The sequence below is a fragment of the Bubalus bubalis genome, chromosome 16, assembly GCF_019923935.1.
Source record: "Bubalus bubalis isolate 160015118507 breed Murrah chromosome 16, NDDB_SH_1, whole genome shotgun sequence".
Classification (NCBI taxonomy): Eukaryota; Metazoa; Chordata; class Mammalia; order Artiodactyla; family Bovidae; genus Bubalus; species Bubalus bubalis.
The window spans coordinates 27,584,387-27,605,555 of NC_059172.1; the positions used below are offsets into that span (position 1 = coordinate 27,584,387).

The window sequence follows — 21,169 nt, forward strand, 5'->3', positions numbered from 1 at the left end:
CATGAGTAAAATCATTTAATTGAGCCCTACCTAGAGTTTCAAGAGATGTAATTTCTAGTCTCCACCCTACAATGCATTAGCTGTGCATTAGCACTTCACTTCTCTGAGTCTATAAACATGAAGCATTCAAGCGATTACACTCTGCTCCTATAGGGAACAATAACTTGCAATGAGTCCAAGTTTCAGTCCATTTATCAGACTTGGGAAGGAAGTAACAATACTCTTTTCCCCAGTCCAGGGGCAGTCTTGAAATTATATGACTCAGAAATATCCTGGTATGCAAATATTATAGACTTCTGGGTAATTAATTATTTTAAGAGTTAGATGAAAATTATCTCTAGGATAAAGTGAATTTCACAGGACTCAGTGAACACTACCCAACTCTCAGTTGTAATTAATCATGGACTTAGAGCTTTAGTGGGGCTTGGAAGAGCCACCATAGCCGGATAAAAACGTCGGGCAGAGTGCTTCAGTGTGTGCTCCATGTAGGTTGCCTCTGGAGCCTCATGAAGATGAAAAAGAGGGTTGGAGTTGGAAAGCCAGCTTGCTTCTATGCTATTTACTTCAATCTGCTTAAGCTTCTACTTGAAGAAAGAGAATTGTGGTTTAAAGTTTAAAAATTATTGCTTTAGGGACTGGGTCACTCCTGTTACATTTTCTGCAGCAAGGTCTTAATCCAATTGTTGCAAAAACCCCACCAGGATATCCTTTGCAATGGTACCCTTGGGATTTGAAATACAAAATCCAGGCTGACCTCTTGGGCAAGGACATGGTGGAAGGTGCTGTCCAAAGTGCACAGTATGTATAGAAGCACATGGATAGTGATAACAATAAGATCAATGTTAATACCACAATGGCTACCACACCATTGTGACTTTGCTTGTGAAGCATCCAAACCATGTCAGATGCTATGGTAGGCACTTGCTACCTGATTTATTCTGATATTTCCAAATTACATTCTTCAAAATTTATGTTCAAAGAGATGAGCCAAGGATAGAAAGGGGTATGAAAAATGGACTGGGCTTCCCAAACCTCTGTTGCTATTCTCTCTTCATTCAGAGGAAATTTGCTTTAATCCGTTTTGACTCTTGAGGATTTGTATAAATATCTCTTCACAAAAAGCTTCTGTCATTTATTGATGAAGATTTAAAGACCATTGTGTCATCTAATCTAATCTTCATAAATCCCTTATTTTACAAATTAAAAAATAAAGTCTCAGAGAGGTTAAGTAAATTATGGGTATCTTTAGCAAGAGGCAGAGAACGAATCTGAACCAGGCCTCAGTAATTTCACAGTCCAGTGCTCTAAGACTGTCTGTAATTTAACACAATACTTTATTACCAATTTCAGGGTTAATATCACCTCTCCAAGCCCTCTGCTCAGGCATGTCCTGATATAGTTATGGGTCAATGAGGAGAAAAAAATATGGCATAATTTGATGACTGAGCCTAAACTATTTATAGCATCAGTTAACTAACCAGTTCTTCCCCCATAGCAAGGAAATTTCTCAATACTATATTGTTTTTAGCTTGGTTAGACCTCAAAGCTTCCATATCACATTGTTTAAATACACTCTATTTCACTATATTCTAAAGGATAATATATTTTAATAGATGAAAAGTGAGCATTCAATGTCCTTTTATGTCAGCATTTCACAGAATTTATCCATATGGACAAAAATAGAATGCTGTTGGTTTGATATTGTCACAACCAATACCGGTGTAATGATTTTTTTAATTATTGTTGTTGTAACAAAGAGCCCTAAATATTCCCATCTATGATTTTAACTTTATTTTATTTTATTATTTTTTTTTTTTGGCAGGTGGGCAGAGTGGAGGTTCTCTGTATTAAACAAAAACAACAACAACCTTAGTCTTTTGGTTTCCAAAAGAAACCAGAAATTATTTTTGTCCTCAAGAACCCACACTATCAATAATACTTTAAGAATACCAACAAGTGTGTTAGGATACTGAACAGAATACAAGTATTCTACATCCATTATTTCCATTAATCCTTTAAACTGTTCTTGAGAAGATACAGCTACTGAGCCCTTCTAGGAGATGTGAAAACTAAGGCACAGAAAGACTGACTTACACACGGTCACACATTTTAGAGAGGAGCAGAATGGAAACTGAACTGTTATGACTCTGATAACCAAGCCCACTTCTTAACAACCAGCCATACTACCTGTATCTTTCTTCTTTGTCACTCTATATGTGTGCACACTTGGTTGTGTTTGACTTTTTGAGGTCCCACAGACTATAACCCACCAGGCTCCTCTGTCCACTGAATTCTCCAGGAAAGAATACTGGAGTGGGTTGCGATTTCCTACTCCAGGGGATCTTCCCGAGCCAGTGATTGAATGTGAGTCTCTTCTGTCTCCTGCATTGGCAGGAAGGTTCTTTACCACTAGTGCCACCTGGGAAGACCTGTCACGCTATACGTGGCCAGTTTAAAAATTAAGTACTCACGGGTATCCCAGTTCCATGAAGTTGTTCCATATTTGCTTCAAAAACATGATAACTCCCATCTGGAGGCAAAGGTCTATCAAACAGCCACTGGGATGACACTGAAACAAACAACAGGGGCAATAAGGACCTTGCTCTTCTCAGAGAGCTTAAACATCCCCATCTTCCAACTGCATAGCAAATTCTAAAGCCATGTCTCCTCATATCAACGCATAAAGAGAATAAAAACAAGGAAGGAATACCATGTATGAGGATACTTGATAGGGAAGTTTTCAGTAAATATATTGGAATATTGATCAAAATTATAACAGCAATAACAACAAACCTTTTTTTTCTTTTCATGGCCACCCCATGAGGTGTGTTCTCTGCATTGGAAGCACAAAATCTTAACCACTGGACCACCAGGGAAGTCTAACAAATCTACCTTTTAATGAACACTTACTACTGCCAGGCTCCATGTTAGGCATGATCGCATTTAATGAATGTTCTGGAATACTTTATGAAAACAGTGTAAGTATTAGTCACTCAGTCATGTCTGATTCTGCAATCCCATGGACTGTAGTCCACCAAGCTCCTCTGTCCATGGGATTCCCCAGGCAAGAACATTGGAATGGATAGCCACTTCCTTCTTCAAGGGATCTTCCCGACACACAGATCAAACCTGGGTATCCTGCATTGCAGGCAGATTCTTTACCATCTGAACCATCAAGGAATCAATTTAATAACCAAGTGATATTATAATATTTAACAAAATGTTTATATTTTTAAAAATAAGCTTCCTACCTCAGGCAAATTTTAAATTTGTAGAAAATTTGCAAAGCTAAAATAGTACAGAGATTGCCAATACACTCCTCTCCCAATTCCCTTCACTGCCCCTTACAGAACCAAGGTATATTGTCAAAGCTAAGAAATTCACAGTAATACATTCTATTAGGTAGTGTATTAAAAAACAGAGGCATCGCTTTGCTGACAAAAGTCTGTAGAGTCAAAGCTATAGTTTTTCTAGTAGTCATGTACAGATGTGAGATTTGGACCGTAAAGAAGGCTGAGTGGCAAAGAATTGATACTTTCAAACTGTGATGTTGAAGAAGAACTCTTGAGAATCCCTTGGATAGCAAGGAGATCAAACCAGTCAATCCTAAAGAATCATCCCTGAATATTCATTGGAAGGACTGATGCTGAAGCTGAAGCTCTAATACTTTGGCCACCTGATGAGAAGAGCCAACACATTGGAAAAGACCCTGATACTGGGAAAGACTGAGGGCCGGAGGAGAAGGGGATGACAGAGAATGAGATAGTTAGATGGCATCACCAATTCAACAGACATGAGTTTGAGCAAGCTCTGTGAGATAGTGAAGGACATGGAGGCTTGGAGAGCTACAGTCCATGGGGTCACAAAGAGTCAGACATGACTTAGAGACTGAACAACAATGAACTAAACTCCAGACTTTACTTAGATTTCACCTGCTCCAGGATCTAATCTGGGATACCTCATAGAATTTGTCATGTCTCTCCCAGTCTCCTTTGGTCTAGGCAGTTTCTCAGATTTTCATATTCTTAACAATTTTGAGTACCACTGACAAGCATCCTGTGGACAATCCCCCAAGCTGGGTTAATCTCATGTTTTCACCTTTAGACTGGGGTTATATGTTTTGGGAATGGAGGTAGGGTACAGTGGTTAAGTGCCATTTTCACCATCAGGGTTACCTGATATCTACAGGCCATTACTAGTGATATTAACCTTCAACATTTGGTTAGTATAGTATCTGCCACGTGTTTCCATGGAAAAGTTACTCATTTTTCCTTTCTCTCAGAAGTGAGTCACTAAGTCTAACCCACTCTCAAGATGGAGGGAAGGTCTATCGCCCAGGGAGGAATTATCTGTGCATATTATAATGCATTTAAGTGATAAAAGTGCGCCACAAAACAGTGTGCCAGTATGAGCCCAGTGATGCCCTGTCTGTGCTCCACTGCTTTTTTAGATCCTCAGTAATAGCATTAGAGGGCTTCTCAGGTGGCTCAGTGGTAAAGAGTCCACTTGCCAATGCAGGAGAAGTGAGTTCGATCCTTGGGTCTGGAAGATCCTCTGGAGGAGGAAACGGCAACCTGCTCCAGTATTCTTACCTGGGAAATCCCATGGACAGAGGAGCCTGGTGGGCTACAGTCCATAGGGCTGCAAAGTCAGACATGGCTGAGTGACTGAGCACTCATGAATGCAACAACATTAGAAACTTATACACACAAAAATGTGATTACAATGAAAATTGTAATCAATGTGTTTTGCTGGAAACTGTGCACTATTTGAGTAGGAAAGCGTAGGTCTTTTTCTTTGGAAATGGGTTCATGTCCTGCTCATAAGGCTGATGGTCTCTGTAGCTTTGATCTACAGTTTCTATTTCTATCAAGTCAGTACCAGTGGGACTTCAAAGGGAACAAGTACTTAGGACACAAAGAGCCTGCTTTTCTGTTTCCAGCCCAGTAACTTAAAACTCTCCAATCTGAGCCAGAGAGAGGGTTTGCCAGTGGTAGTTTTTATCGTGTGGAAAAGTTTCAGTTCTCCTATACAAGCATACTCCTTTTCAGGATGAATTTAGGACCCCCTGAACTCTGCCACATATATACCATAAACAGGTTCAGTAGAATGTCTGAGACAGAATAATTACTAAGCTACAGAGGCAGATCACAGATCACAGTTGCAAGCTGAAACTGTTCACTTTTTGCAGAGAGATTCAAAGAGGCAAATTAACTTGTCCAAGATCATGCAATGCTAACTGGAGATGTAGAAATGAAAGCTGTGGTCTCCTCTACCCTAATGCACTGCTCCTTCACATAATGCTAAGGATGACTTCTATTTATCAAATGTATTTGCTGCCTTGTAGGGTTGCTTTCGGAGAAGGCGATGGCACCCCACTCCAGTACTCTTGCCTGGAAAATCCCATGGATGGAGGAGCCTGGTAGGCTGCAGTCCATGGGGTCGCAAAGAGTCAGACATGACTGAATGACTTCATTTTTCACTTTCATGAATTGGAAAAGGAAATGGCAACCCACTCCAGTGTTCTTGCCTGGAGAATCCCAGGGACAGGGGAGCCTGGTGGGCTGCAGTCTACGGGGTTGCACAGAGTCGGACACGACTGAAGCGATTTAGCAGCAGCAGCAGCAGCAGAGCTGCTTTAGCAAAGCCTATTATTTGTGGAAAGGGAAAAGGAAGACCATCATAGAACCATGTGACTGGATCACTCTCCACAATGGTAGGGCAAAGTGGGGAGGCCAGAAGACACGCCATTTATAATTTTGTTGGAATTGAGCATAAGGACTTTTTGGTTCATAGGATAGAGTGTGTTAGTCCCTCAGTCATGTCCAACTCTTTGCGACCCCATGAGCAATAGCCTGCAAGGGTCCTCTGCCCATGGAATTCTCCAGGCAAGAATACTGGAGTGGATTGCCATTTCCTTCTCTAATATGGTAGAGAAAGCGGTCTAACAGTTTCAGTGAATCTATCTCCTCACATAATGATTCCTTTGAGCTAAATCCAGTCCTTCAATACTCTAAAAATCATTTAGTAAGAAGTCTATACTTAGAAAGAGTAAAGTGAAAGTCACTCAGTTGTGACCCCATGGACTATACAGTCCATGGAATTCTCCAGGCCAGAATACTGGAGTGGGTAGCTGTTCCCTTCTCCAGGGGATCTTCCCAACCCAGGGATCAAAACCAGGACTCCCACATTGCAGGCAGATTCTTTACCAGATGAGCCACCAGGGAAGCTCAGAATGAGTAAAGGGCATGGATAAATGTGCAGGAGACCCAGACTTTCATTCCCATTGCACCACTCACAATCATATGACCATCAGCAGTTCAGTCGCTCAGTCGTGTCCAGCTCTTTTTGACCCCATGGACTCAGCACGCCAGGCTTCCCTGTCCATCACCAACCCCTGGAGTTTACTCAAACTCATGCCCATCAAGTCAGTGATGCCATCCAACCATCTCATCCTCTGTTGTCCCCATCCCCTCCCACCTTCAATCTTTCCCAGCATCAGGGTTTTTTCCAATGTGTCAGTTCTTTGCATCAGGTTGCCAAAGTATTGGAGTTTCAGCGATAGCATCAGTCCTTCCAATGAATATTTAGGACTGATTTTCTTTAGGATGGACTGGTTGGATCACCTTACTGTCCAAGGGATTCTCAAGAGTCTTCTCCAACACCACACTTCAGAAGCATCAATTCTTCAGCTTTCTTTACAGTCCAATTCTCACATCCATACATGACTACTGGAAAAACAATAGCTTTGACTAGACAGACCCTTGTTGGCAAAGTAATGTTTCTGCTTTTTAATATGCTGTCTGGGTTGCTCAATAGCTTTTCTTCCAAGGAGCAAGAATATTTTAATTTCATGGCTGCAGTCACCATCTGCAGTGATTTTGGAGCCCCAAAATAAAGTCTTTTACTGTTTCCATTGTTTCCCCATCTATTTGCCATGAAGTGATAGAACCAGATGCCATGAGCTTTGTTTTCTGAATGTTGAGCTTTAAGCCAACTTTTTCACTCTCCTCTTTCACTTTCATCAAGAGGCTCTTTAGTTCTTCTTCATTTTCTGCCATAAGGCTGGTGTCATCTGCATATCTGAGGTTATGGATATTTCTCCTGGCAATCTTGATTCCAGCTTGTGCTTCTTCCAGTCCAGCATTTCTCATGATGTACTATGCATATAAGTTAAATAAGCAGGGTGACAATATACAGTCTTGACGTCCTCCTTTTCCTATTTGGAACCAGTCTGTTGTTCCATGTGCTGTTCTAACTGTTGCTTCCTGACCTATATACAGGTTTCCCAAGAGGCAGGTCAGGTGGTCTGGTATTCCAATCTCTTTCAGAATTTTCCACAGTTTATTGTGATCCACATAGTCAAAGGCTTTGGTGTAGTCAATAAATCAGAAATAGATGTTTTTCTGGAACTCTCTTGAATGTGCTGGTATATTGTAAACATTCATTCCATATTAACTACTATTAACATTTTATATAGATACACAAATAAGGTGGTCAGTTGCTCATTTATGTCTGACTCTTTGTGACTCCATGGACTGTAGCCCGCCAGGCTCCTCTGTCCATGGGATTTCCCAGGCAAGAATACTGGAGTGGGTTGCCATTCCCTTCTCCAGGAGTTCTTCCCGACCCAGGGAGACCAAACCCAGTGTCTCTTGTGTTTCCTGTATTGGTAGGTGGATTCCTTACCACTAGCACAATCTAAGAAGCCATGAAATATTATATAGCATAGTATGAGAGAAGTCCATAAGAGCCAGTTTATAAATTTTCTAAATAAATTGCAGTACTATATTTCTTTCTTTATAAATAGCTGCCATTATTCATGCCAGGCATTTTACATGCAAGATCCAACTTAATCCACCTATGGCCAGTATTATTGAGAATGACTATTCTTATCACAATTTGCAAGGAAAAAAAAAATTGAGACATAGAAATATTAAGATCATGTATCCAGCGGGGCAAAATTAGAATGTAGATTGTCAGATTCCAAAGACAAAATACTTGTTACATATCATGGTTATGTTATTTTCTTCAAGATTGTTAACATTATTAAAGGCAGGAAAGAGATATCTTCACTTGTACACCACATATTACCCAGCAGAGGTCTAAGATACAGTATGTATTGGGAGAATGGCATTGAAATACGTATAATATCATATATGAAATGAGTCGCCAGTCCAGGTTCGATGCATGATACTGGATGCTTGGGGCTGGTGCACTGGGACGACCCAGAGGGATAGTATGGGGATGGAGGAGGGAGGAGGGTTCAGGATGGGGAACACATGTATACCTGTGGTGGATTCATTTTGATATTTGGCAAAACCAATACAATATTGTAAAGTTTAAAAATAAAATAAAATAAAATAAATGCTTGTTGTATGACTAAATTCAGAGATCTAACTCTTATTTTCCATCATATATACCTTTTCTATCTACACTTTCAGGATTTCCAGGCTCTATTCCAAACCCATATTTTTAATTCACTGATTTTTTTTCAAAATAAATCTTTTACTGGAAAATAAGGCTACTGTCTATGTCATAGGCATTGTGGGAAATAGGATGGCTACGAAATATTTTTCCTGACACTAGTATTACAGTTATTTCCCTGGGACTTTCGAAGAGGAATCACAAATTCTAATAATTTCACGATTAACAGTGGAAGTGTGAAAGTAGCTCAGTTGTGTCTGACTCTTTGCGACCCCATGGACTTTACAGTCCGTGGAATTCTCCAGGCCAGAATACTGGAGTGGATAGCCGTTCCCTTCTCCAGGGGATCTTCCCAACCCAGGGATTGAACCCAGGTCTCCGGCATTGCAGGTGGATTCTTTACCAGCTGAGTCACCAGGGAAGCCCAAGAATACTGGAGTGGGTAGCCTCCCCCTTCTCCAGAGGGTCTTTCTGACCCAGGAATCAAACTGAGGTCTCCTGAATTGCAGGAAGATTCTTTACCAACTGAGCTATCAAGGAAGCCCCAGTTAACAGTAACAGTACCCAATTAAATAAAATTATTGGAGAAGGAAATGGCAACCCACTTCAGTACTCTTGTCTGGAGAATCCCATGGATGGAGGAGCCTGGTAGTCTACAGTCCACGGGGTCGCAAAGAGTCGGACATGACTTAGAGACTTCACTTTCACTTCATTGGTGCTAGCAGGCACTAAAATGGCATCATATGCAGACCTACCTGCCTGTGACCACTTTGTTCCCTGAACTACCCTTGCTAACTCCACTGAACACTCTTGGGAAAAAGTAAGCCTTTTTTTCTACACCCCCCGCCCTTTACCACAACACACACACACATCCACACACACACCAAAGGGGAGCTGAAAGGCGTTTAGTGGATATGGTCATACTTTGGGGCTATAAAAGAAAACTGCAAGTTTCATTTGGGGAGTTCCAGGAAGCCTGGGATTATGAAAGGCCCTAGTTTATCTCTTTCCAGTAGAATAATACCCAGGTAGCTGTAGAGACATAGCATTGATAAATATCAGCTACAATTTACAGAGTTCCTACCATAGTACAGGGATTGGGCTACTTGTGTGATGCAAATTATCTCTTATCTAGTAACAGCTTTGCAACCTAAGTATTACTATTGCCAGTGTACAGATGAGAAGACAGATATTCAGAGAGGTTAAATGAAGGACAAAGAATAATCAGAAAGATTAACATTTGAGCCCAGTTTTCTTTGATAAAAAGCATACATTCTTGGGCTTTCTCAAAGTATTCCAATCAACTTTTAGAACACCCAAAGGAGACAACATTAATGAGAGAGCTCCTGTGTTTGGGGGGACTGTTTAGATAGAGATCAGAAATGCCTCTACCCTCCAAGTTCTCAGGTGATCTTTTTCTTAACCTTTCACTAAATTATGACCTCCTAATAATGCTGCCTCCCCTTCATGGATCACAGCCTTGTCTTGGCAAAGGGGTTTGTATAACTCAATGAAGCTATGAGCCATGCCATGCAGGGCCACCCAAGGCAGGTTGATCATAGCAGAGATTCCTGACAAAATGTAGTACATTGGCGAAGGGAATGGCAAACCACTCCAGTATTCTTGCCACAAAAACCCCATGAACAGTATGAAAAGGCAAAAATATATGATACCAGAAGATGAGCCCGCCAGGTCGGAAGGTGTCCAATATGCTACTGGGGAAGATCAGAGAGCAATTACTAATAGCTCCAGAAAGAATGAAGAGCCTGGGACAAAGCGGAAATGTTCCTCAGTTGTGGATGTGTCTGGTGGTGAAAGTAATGTCTGAAGCTATAAAGAACAATATTGCATAAGAACCTGGAATATTAGATCCATGAAACAAGGTAAATTGGATGTGGTCTAGCAGGAGATGGCAAGAATGAACAACGACATTTTAGGAATTCAGATGACCATTATACTGACTACTGTGGGCAAGAATCCTTTAGAAGAAATGGAGTATCCCTCACAGTCAACAAAAGAGTCTGAAATGCAGTTGTTGTAGGTCAGTCGCTAAGTCGTGTCTGACTGTTTGTAACCCCATGGGCTGCAGCATTCCAGGCTTCCCTGTCCTTTACTATCACCTGGAGTTTGCTCAAACTTATGTCCAAAATACAGCACTTGGGTGCAATCTTAAAAATGACAGAATGACTTCATTTTTTTCCAATGCAAACTAATCAACATCACAGTAACCCAAGTCTATGCCCCAACCACTAATGCCAAAGAAGTTGAAGATGAATAGCTCTTTGAAGGCCTACCTATAACACCTTCTAGAACACCAAGAAAAATATGTACTTTTCATTAAAGGGGATTGAAATGCAAAAGTAGGAAGTCAAGAGATACTTGGAGTAACAGGCATGTTTGGCCTTGGAGTACAAAATGAAGCAGGGCAAAGGCTAACAGAGTTTTGTCCAGAACACACTGATTATAGCAAACACCCTTTTCCAACAACATAAGTGATGACTCTGGACATGGACATCAGGAGATGGTCAATACTGAAATTTGATTTATTATTCTCTTTGCAACTGAAGATAGAAAAGCTTTATACAGTCAGCAAAAACAAGACCTGGAGCTGACTGTGGCTCAGATCATGAACTCCTTATTGTAAACTTCAGGCTTAAATTGAAGACAGTAGGGAAAATATTCATACCATTTAGATAGGACCTAAATCAAACCCTTATGATTATACAGTGGAGGTGATGAATAGATTCAAGGGATTAGATCTAGTAGACAGAGTGCCTGAAGAACTATGGATGGAGGTTCATAACAATGTACAGGAGGTGTGAACCAAAACCATCCCAAAGAAAAGGAAATACAAGAAGGCAAACTGGTCATGTGAAGAGGCTTTAAAAATGGCTGAGAAAAGGAGAAGAAAAAGGCAAGGGAGAAAGGGAAAGATATACCTTACTGAATGCAGAGTTCCAGAGAATAGCAAGGAGAGATAAGAAAACCTTAAGTGAACAATGCAAAGAAATAGAGGAAAACAATAGATTGGGAAAGACTAGAAATCTCTTCAAGAAAATTGGAGGTATTAAGGGAATGTTTCATGCAAGAATGGGCATGATAAAGAACAGAAATGGTAAGGACCTAACAAAAAGCAGATGAGATTAAGAAAAGGTGGCAAGAATACATAGAAGAACTATATTTTAAAAAGTCTTAATGAACTGGATAACCATGATGGTGTGGTCACTCACCTACAACCAGACATCCTGAAGTGTGAAGTCAAGTGGGCCTTAGGAAGAATTACTAACAGCAAAGCTAATGGAGGTAATGGAATTCTAGACAAGCTATTCAAAATTCTAAAAGATGATGTTAAAGTGCTGCACTTAATATGTCAGCAAATTTGGAAAACTCAGCAGTGGCCACAGGACTGGAAAATGTCAGTTTTCATTCCAATCCCAAAGACGAGCAAAGACAAAGAATGCTCAAACTACTCTACAATTGCATTCATTTCTCATGCTAGCAAGGTAATACTCAAAATCCTTCAAGCTAGGCTTCAGTAGTACATGAACTGAGAACTTCCAGATGTACAAGCTGGATCTAGAAAATGCATAGGAAGATCACCTGGAGAAGGAAATGGGAAGCCACTCTGGTACTCTTGCCTGGAGAATTCCATGGACAGAGGAGCCCGGCAGGCTATACAGTCCATGGGATGGCAAAGAGTCAGACACAACTGTGCAATTAACTTTCACTTTTCACTTTTTTCATAGGAACCAGAGTTTAAATTGCCAAGATTTCATTGCATCACAGAGAAAGGAACTGAATTCCATAAAAGCATCTACTTCTGCTTCATTGACTACACTAAAGCCTGTTATCCACTATGTGGATCACAAAAAACTGGAAAATTCTGCAAGAGCTGGGAATACCAGACCACTTTACCTGTCTCCTGAGAAATCTGTGTGCAGGTCAAGAAGAACAGTTAGAACCAGACATGGAACAATGGACTGGTTCAAAGTTGGGAAAAGAATATGACAAAGCTGTATACTGTCAGCCTGTTTATTTCACTTCTATGAAGAGTCATCATTAGAAATTCTGGGCTGCATGACTCAAAAGCTGGAATCAAGATTGTCGAGAGAAATACCAACAATCTCAGATATGCAGATGGTAACATTCTTATGGCAGAAAGTGAAGAGGAACTAAATAGCCTTTTGATAAAGCTGAAAGAGGAGAGTGAAAAAAGTTGGCTGAAAGCTCAGATTCAAAAACAAAGATCATGGCATCTGGTCCCATCACTTCATGGCAAACATTATAGAAGGGGGAAAAGTGGAAACAGTGACAGATTTTATTTTCTTGGGCTCCAAAATCACCATGGATGATGATTACAGCCATGAAATGAAAAGACACTTGCTTCTTGGAAGGAATGACAAACCTAGACTGTGTACTAAAAAGCAGAGACTCACTTTGCTGACAGAGGTCCAAAGAGTCAAAGCTATGGTTTTTCCAGTAGCCATGTACAGATGTAAGAACTGGACCATAAAGAAGGCTGAGGGCTGAAGAATTGATGCTTTTGAACTGTGATGCTAGAGAAGACTCTTGAGAGTCCCTTGGACTGTGAGGAGATCCAACCAGTCAATCCTAAAGGAAATCAACCATGACTATTCATTGGAAGGACTGATCCTAAAGCTAAAACTCCAGTACTCTGGCCACCTGATGCAAAGAGCTGACTCACTGAAAAAGACCCAGATGCTGGGAAGATTGAAGGCAAAAGGAGAAGGGGGAAACAGAAGATGAGAAGGTTAGATGGCATCACCAACTTAATGGACATGAATTTGAGCAAACTGTGGGAGATAGTGGAGGAAAGGGAAGCCTGGTATGTTGCAGTTCATATCATTGCAAAGAGTCAGACACCACTTAGTGACTGAACAAAAACAACTAATGCTGCCATATGTTAAATTGAATTTTACATTAGAATAATTTTTAAAATTTTGAATTAGATAAGTAAAAAATTTGACAATTAGTCTAAATAGATCCAGAAATTTTAAGGTGTAGAATACTGATATAATAAACCTTACAATCTCATTTCTCTGAGTGAAAAGTAATGTTATTAAATTTGTGGCTGCTAATTTTGGGGGATCTTAATTATACTTTACATGAAAATAAACTTTGAATGGGTCAAAGATAATATTTTTTAAAATAACAGTAGTTAAAAATATGCATGAATTTTAAAAATTTCCCAAATTGACAACACATTTTTGTGATGAAACAAATTCCCCAAAACATTAATGACAATAATATTTTGATTAGAAAATGCTATATAGTTTTGTAAAAAATATATCAAAATAAAATTAAAAGATATACAAGAAAATGGGAAACATATCCCTAACAAATTTGAAAGAACCTAATTGTATTTGTTTAGAAATTATTAAAACAGAAAAAACAGTTTAATGAAAATGAACAGGAATAACATACCTGCAGAAATACAAAATATCAACAAACATGAAAAACATTCTCTGTGTCACTTGTAATTAAAGGAACTGAAATCAAGAGATATTCTGATATCTTTTGGATTATTGGTAAAAACAAAACTGTTTCACTTGGCAAATTCTGAAGAAGTAAATTCATATACTATAGGTAAGAGCTGGCATTTGGGAGGGCAGTTTGTCAATCTCAGTGAAAATATACAACATTCTCTCCCTGGAATATAGAAATATTATTCCTAGACATTTTGTTCCCGTACATACATATTATAAATCAATAAAGAAATATAAGACTTTGAAGATATACCTATACATTTATAAATTGGTATTTCATGTAAGATTTCTTTTAGACTAAATTTTCCTTGCTTAGAAGGAAACACAATATATTTAAAAGTTTGGAGATCAGTGCATAGATAATAATAATCCTCCAAAAGAAAAAAATCTACTGGAGCTAAATTTCTGGGCTTTGTGAATGAAAGAAATGGTTTTGATAGTATATTAAAGAGCTCTGAGGTCAGGATCTTGGGGTTTAACATACACCCTCTTTTTTGGAAGACTTGGTTTCTTAGGAACCCGTAGATTTCCTGCTTTATCAAAAACATGTCTTCAGTACAGATGAAATTGCCTGCTTCACCTCCCCTTTCTCTCTCTTCCCACCCCCTTTTCCCCCACAGTCATTGGCCCATATCCATGCCCACCCCCACCCTTACAAGGTTACTTACTTCCTCCAGTCTCCACCGGTTGAAAAGTTTATTGTACTTTCCTGGATGGCCAACGAATCTGTAAAAAGCCATTTTAATTCATTAGTGTTTAGGCGGGGTTGACTGAAGAACACTTACTAATGCATTACAACCAGTGCAAGTGTGGGTAGACCTAAGTGTTCTCTGGAGCAATGTGTACCCAAACAGTGACTTAGGCCATGCTTACACATCAAAGGACCTGACTTAAAAAGGAAAAGTGATGTGTGAAGTCATTATCAACGGGTTGAGAAAGTACAGACAAACCAACCAAATGAAATTTTCCACACTGACTTGTAGAGTTTTAATGTCTTTTTGACCTAGTTAGTGACTATTAATAAAATGTGCTGAATGGTTTAGTTTAAAATTTTCTAGCTTCAGTATGTTTCCATGGCACTGGCTGGAGTGTTGAGCATATGGCAAACCAGAACAGGTAGCTTAATATGCTTCTTTTTTATATTCTGCAGCAAATTCAGGAAAAAGTATTACCATGATAGGTATGTTTCCACACTAAGGAAGTGTACTCTAGGCTTATACAAAAAAAATTCTTATTTAACAAAATCATCACTAATGATTGGAGAATCATAATTCAACCCCAGCACGGCATATAGGTCTTATTTATTTTATTGAAGTATAGCTGATTACAATAGTGTGTTAGTTTCAGTTGTACAGAAAAGTGATTCAAGTATATGGCTTTACTTTTTTATTTCAACTTTAATTGGGAGTGGCAGCCAGAAGCACTATACTAAGTCTTGATTTGAAAAAGCATGTGAAGATTCATTGGGACAGTTTTTCAAGGCAGAGGACAAGAATTTGCCACCTCTGTTAACAAACTGGCAATAAAACTGTTGACAGTCTCCGTCATTGAGCAAAGACAATGTGTATGAAGTTGACTTACCTCCCCAAAAAGAAAGCAATATAGAAGATAGAACTGTTCAAATTGACAAATTGGAAGAGGAACATCTTCAAAGCAAAGCTGTTTTCCCATTCAGATTCTGTTCGAGGATATTCTAAAAGGAACATAGAGTGTGCTTACACAGATGAAGTAAATGACAAGAAATATGGATACAGAATCAGAAGTCCTATGTTCAACGTCTAGTTCAGTCATTTACTGAGTCTATAAGCCACTCAATGCCTCTGAGTTCTAGTGTCTGCATTTGTAAAAATAGGAATGATAATATCTGTTCCACAGAATTGCTGAAAAGATCCAATGAGATAATCTTTAGACATTTTCCACAACTACAAAAGTATGATATCTGTTGTTAAGACATAAGGATTTTCCTTATTCTCTCTGCTCCTGGCATTTAGAGGTAACCATAAATATTGAAGCAGTCTTTCACTCCAAATGTCTATACTTAATTCAGAGAACTTAACTGTCTACAGAGTTCTTTAAAAAAGGAATATTTTATATGCAGACTGAAGTGGATTAGTAATGAAAAAAGAGGGCTACATCAGTCAGAAAAGCTCAGTTCTTATCTCAACCTTATACCTAATTTGCTGGTAACTTCAGGCAGGTGTCTTCATGTATTTTGCAATCAGTTTTATAATCTGTGAAATGAGGAGTTTAGATAAGAACTCTGTCAACTTACACCTTAGGGTTCTGACTTCTCAAAATAAAGCAAACAAAAGATAACAACATAAAGCAACATCTTCATAAAACTGGATGAAGATGGCAGAATGTACCTCAGCCTCAGCTCCCACTGGATATCCAAATAAGGGATAGAAAATATATATGCACATCTCATGTATATATTCTAATGTAACTGAAAATTTAAGAAAAATAGAAAGTAGATGTGCTCTGACTTAAAGGAAAAGATAGGCCAAACAGTATGCATGAGCAAAGCACAGAATAAACAGGAAACTTTATCCTGGGGAACTCCAGAATAGGTCTTGGGGAACGCCAAGCCCAAAGCAGACAAGTGTCAGAAACCGGAAGGATCTGTGGGGCATCCACAAGAGTGACTGTTTGACGGGCAGAAGGGAGAACTGTCAGGAGAGCCCACATTTATGCATGGTTATGTTTTCACTGTTGTTTCCTTCTAAATAGTTTGTAAATTAAACAGAAAACTTATTTAGAAATGAGACTGTGGTTTTTTAAAAAATCTCCTGTGTAAGATTGTTTTGGGTCTCCATTTCTAATTTTGGAGAAAACTTTGGAGAAGGAAATGGCAACCCACTCCAGTATTCTTGCCTGGAAAATCCCATAGGAGCCTGGCAGCGATAGTCCATGGGGTCGCAAAGAGTCAGACATGACTGAGTGACTTCACTTCACTTCACTTCTAATTTCACTGCCTCATGATCCACAAATGTGTCCTGTGTGATTTCTGCCTTGGGACAAAAAAAGTTACAATTTCTTGTGGCCAAATTACATGGATAAGTTTTGTCAGTGTATCAAGTGTCTAAAAGAATATTCACTTTTCTCTTGAGCATACAGCTTATATATGTTTAAAAGAAGGCTGCCAGTTATGATATTCAAATATTCTATCAGTTCAGTTCAGTTCAGTCATTCAGTCATGTCCGACTCCTTGCGACCCCATGAACCGCAGTATGCCAGGCCTCCCTGTCCATCACCAATTCCCGAGTCCACCCAAACCCACGTCCATTGAGTTGGTGATGCCATCCAACCATCTTATCCTCTGTCATCCCCTTCTCCTCCTGCCCTCAATCTTTCCCAACATCAGGGTCTTTTCAAATGAGTCAGCTCTTTGCATTAGGTGGCCAAAGTATTGGAGTTTCAGCTTCAACATCAGTCCTTCCAATGAACACCCAGGACTGATCTCCTCTAGGATGGACTGGTTGGATCTCCTTGCAGTCCAAGGGATTCTCAAGAGTCTTCTCCAACACCACAGTTCAAAAGCATCAATTCTTTGGCACTCAGCTTTCTTTATATATAGTCCAACTCTCACATCCCTACATGACCACTGGAAAAACCATAGCCTTGACTAGATGGACCTTTGTTGGCAAAGTAATGTCTCTTCTTTTGAATATGCTGTCTAGGTTGGTCATAACTTTCCTTCCAAGGAGTAGTGTCTTTTGATTTCATGGCTGCAATCACCATCTCCAGTGATTTTGGAGCCCAGAAAAATAAAGTCTGACACTGTTTCCACTGTTTCCCCATCTATTTGCCATGAAGTGATAGGACCGGATGCCATGATCTTAGTTTTCTGAATGTTGAGCTTTAAGCCAAATTTTTCACTCTCCTCTTTCACTTTCATCAAGAGGCTCTTTAGTTCTTCACTTTCTGCCATAAGGGTGGTGTCATCTGCATATCTGAGGTTATTGATATTTCTCCTGGCAATCTTGATTCCAGCTTGTGCTTCCTCCAGCTCAGCATTTCTCATGATGTACTCTGCATATAAGTTAAATAAGCAGGGTGACAATATACAGTCTTGACGTACTCCTTTTCCTATTTGGAACCAGTCTGTTGCTCCACGTCCAGCTCTAACTATTGCTTCCTGACCTGCATACTAGTTTCTCAAGAGGCAGGTCAGGTGGTCTGGTATGCCCATCTCTTTCAGAATTTTCCACAGTTTATTGTGATCCACACAGTCAAAGGCTTTGGCAGTCAATAAAGCAGAAATAGATGTTTTTCTGGAACTCTCTTGCTTTTTCGATGATACAGCAGATGTTGACAATTTGATCTCTGGTTCCTCTGCCTTTTCTAAAACCAGCTTGAACATCTGGAAGTTCATGGTTCACGTATTGCTGAAGCTTGGCTTGGAGAATTTTGAGCATTACTTTACTAGCGTGTGAGATGAGTGCAATTGTGCGGTAGTTTGAGCATTCTTTGGCATTGCCTTTCTTTGGGATTGGAATGAAAACTGACGTTTTCCAGTCCTGTATATCTTGGCTTATATTTTGAGTGTTTATTTGTCAATTTATTTGTGTATTTCTATTATATTTTGCTTTCTATGCTTTGAAGGTTGGTGGAAAGTGTATAGAAATTGACTATTATACTGACTTGGTAGGTTGTTTATCAGTATAAAGTCTCTCTCTTTCCCTCTCAAATATATATTAAATTCTAGTTTGCCTAATATGAGTATGATGACATCTGATTTTATTGTTATGGTTCCCTTGACATAGATACTTTTATTCCCGAATTGAGCTCTGACAAAATAAAAATTCTTTTCAACAGTTGACCTAATTTGCTTCTTGGAATCCAAGTTTATCTTTATAGATAATCAATACTATAGATAAATCATTGTTCATTATTATAGATACTTCATTATTTGAAACAACTGACAGCCATTCTGATCTAATTCTTAACAACTGAAAAGCTAGGCTTAAAAAAGTATCACTTTGGATCAAATATTATATATTCTCTTTAAAAAACCTTAATGTGCCAGAATTGATGGTTTGATTTTTGTGTATGTATGATATTTGAAAATAAAATGTTTGGGCAAAAAAGAAATCAAGAAACAAAGTCTTAAAAGTATTTTGTATAATTAGAAAGTTAAACCTAATTTCTAATTTGAAGCACAAATTTGCAAGCCTAAATTTATATAGAATTTAATATCATATATTGCATACATATTATTTTTATAGATACATGCAATGACATTACATTTCTTTAAACAAAATACCAATATTTTATTAATTTAAATTTATAAAGCTCATTATTAATTGACAGCTATGAGTCCACAGGCATTATGGTATGAGTTATAGATGGAAAAATCAAATATCAAGTGAAAACTGATATTCCTGGCAGTTAGCATATTCTGCTTCTATAATTAATATTATGGCTTCCCCAAATTACTTGCTTAGGTTTGCTTTCATATTGGCCATAAAATACTTTACAAGCAAATAAATGTAAGAAATCAGAGCTAGAAGAAAGCCTTGAGGATATCTAGTTCAAGTGTTTTATTACCCAACTGAAGAAACTATGCTATGCTATGCTATGCTATGCTAAGTCACTTCAGTCGTGTCCGACTCTGTGCGACCCCATAGACGGCAGCCCACCAGGCTCCCCCATCCCTGGGATTCTCCAGGCAAGAACACTGGAGTGGGTTGCCATTTCCTTCTCCAGTGCATGAAAGTGAAAAGTGAAAGTGAAGTCGCTTAGTCGTGTCTGACTCTTAGCGAACCCATGGACTGCAGCCTACCAGGCTCCTCCGTCCATGGGTTTTCCAGGCAAGAGTACTGGAGTGGGGTGCTATTGCCTTCTCCTATAGGTCAGAGGGTTTAAAGAACAATGAGAAAGATCATTCCCATTTATGGGGCACTTGTCATGTGTCAGGCAGCTAAGCTACAGTGACAGTGAAACAGGAACTATTCTCATTCTCATTTTTCCAATGAAGAAACTGAGACTCAAAAAAGGAAAAGGAGATGGAGCAGAGAGAAGAAGAGGAGATGAAAGAATGGAAAGACTAAAAAACTTGCTCGTAGTCATGTAATTTCCAAGTGACCCTATCAGCCAGACTATGAACTAGGGGCTAGTTCTTCCCCCTATACATTGTCTCTTCTCATGTTACTCGCACCTGTAAACACACTGTAAGGCAAGCAACACATCCTAATGGAGTGATACAGTTACTCCATCACAGTGGAGTCTGTCACATCTGAGTTTAAATTCTACCCATTAACTTAATTGGGCTTCTCTGGAGGCTCAGCGGTAAAGAATCCACCTGCAAGGCAGGAGACACAGGAGACACGGGTTTGATCCCTGAGTTGGGAAGATCAACGAGTGATTTAACCAAGATCCTAGGGTAGGGCATGGCAACCCACTCCAGAATTCTTGTGTGGAGAATCCCATGGACAGAGGAGCCTGGCCGGCTATAGTCCATAGGGTTGCAGCATGGGACACGACTGAATCACCTTTGCACGCATGCAACTTAATTACCTTGATTGTCTTATCGATAAACTTGGGATACTACTGTCACAGAATTGTGATATAAAACAAAATAGTAAAGGAGGAGAGTCTAGCTGAGCTCAATGCCTTGGCTCTGTTGAGTTCTCAAATAATAAAAGATCGCTGCTCAAACAACTCTGTAATAAAAATTTTGTACCCAAATTAGGGGACCAAAATTTAAGTTTGAGGATAGAAATAAAGGTATTTTCTGACATGCAAGGTTTTGAGATGTTTACTTTCCAGGTAGCAAAATAAGAAAATAAGACAGAAGAAACAAAGAATCCAAAAAGTATTGTCCAACTGAAAACATAAAAAGTGAAGGAATTGCCACAGTGCTGGTCAAAGCGGTGTATACAATTGAGCACAAGCCCAGAGGGTAACCTATTGAGACTGGAGTAGACAGTGGTTCAGGGAGGATACCTCTCAGAAGAAAGTGAGTACAATATTTGATGTTTTTAATGTATTTAGAGAGAATTTAGAGTTACGGCAAGAAGTTCGGGATAAATCAAGGCAAGTATGTGTAGACAATTAAGCAAAAAAAAAATGTTATTATTAGCTTCACGAAAATATAAAGGTTGTATAAGAAAGAAAGCTACCACAGTACACATCATGCCATAGATAGGAGCATAGCTCTGTAGATACATGATGTGAACACCAATTATTCATTAGGCTAACGCTGCCAGTACAACTACTTTGGAAGGAGGAGA

General features: G+C 39.2%; 1 protein-coding gene across 4 annotated transcripts in view; it reads right to left on the minus strand.

Annotated features, from left to right (window-relative positions):
- ANO3 (anoctamin 3) overlaps positions 1-21,169 on the minus strand; it is a 452,499-nt gene that overhangs the window by 18,642 nt on the left and 412,688 nt on the right. For all 4 annotated transcript variants that reach the window (XM_025266342.3, XM_025266344.3, XM_025266346.3 and 1 more), the window contains 3 exons: positions 15,516-15,627; positions 14,603-14,660; positions 2,472-2,569 (listed from right to left, as the gene is read on the minus strand). In XM_025266342.3, the coding sequence (XP_025122127.1) occupies positions 2,472-2,569; positions 14,603-14,660; positions 15,516-15,627 (268 nt within the window). The remainder of the gene's footprint in view (positions 1-2,471; positions 2,570-14,602; positions 14,661-15,515; positions 15,628-21,169) is intronic.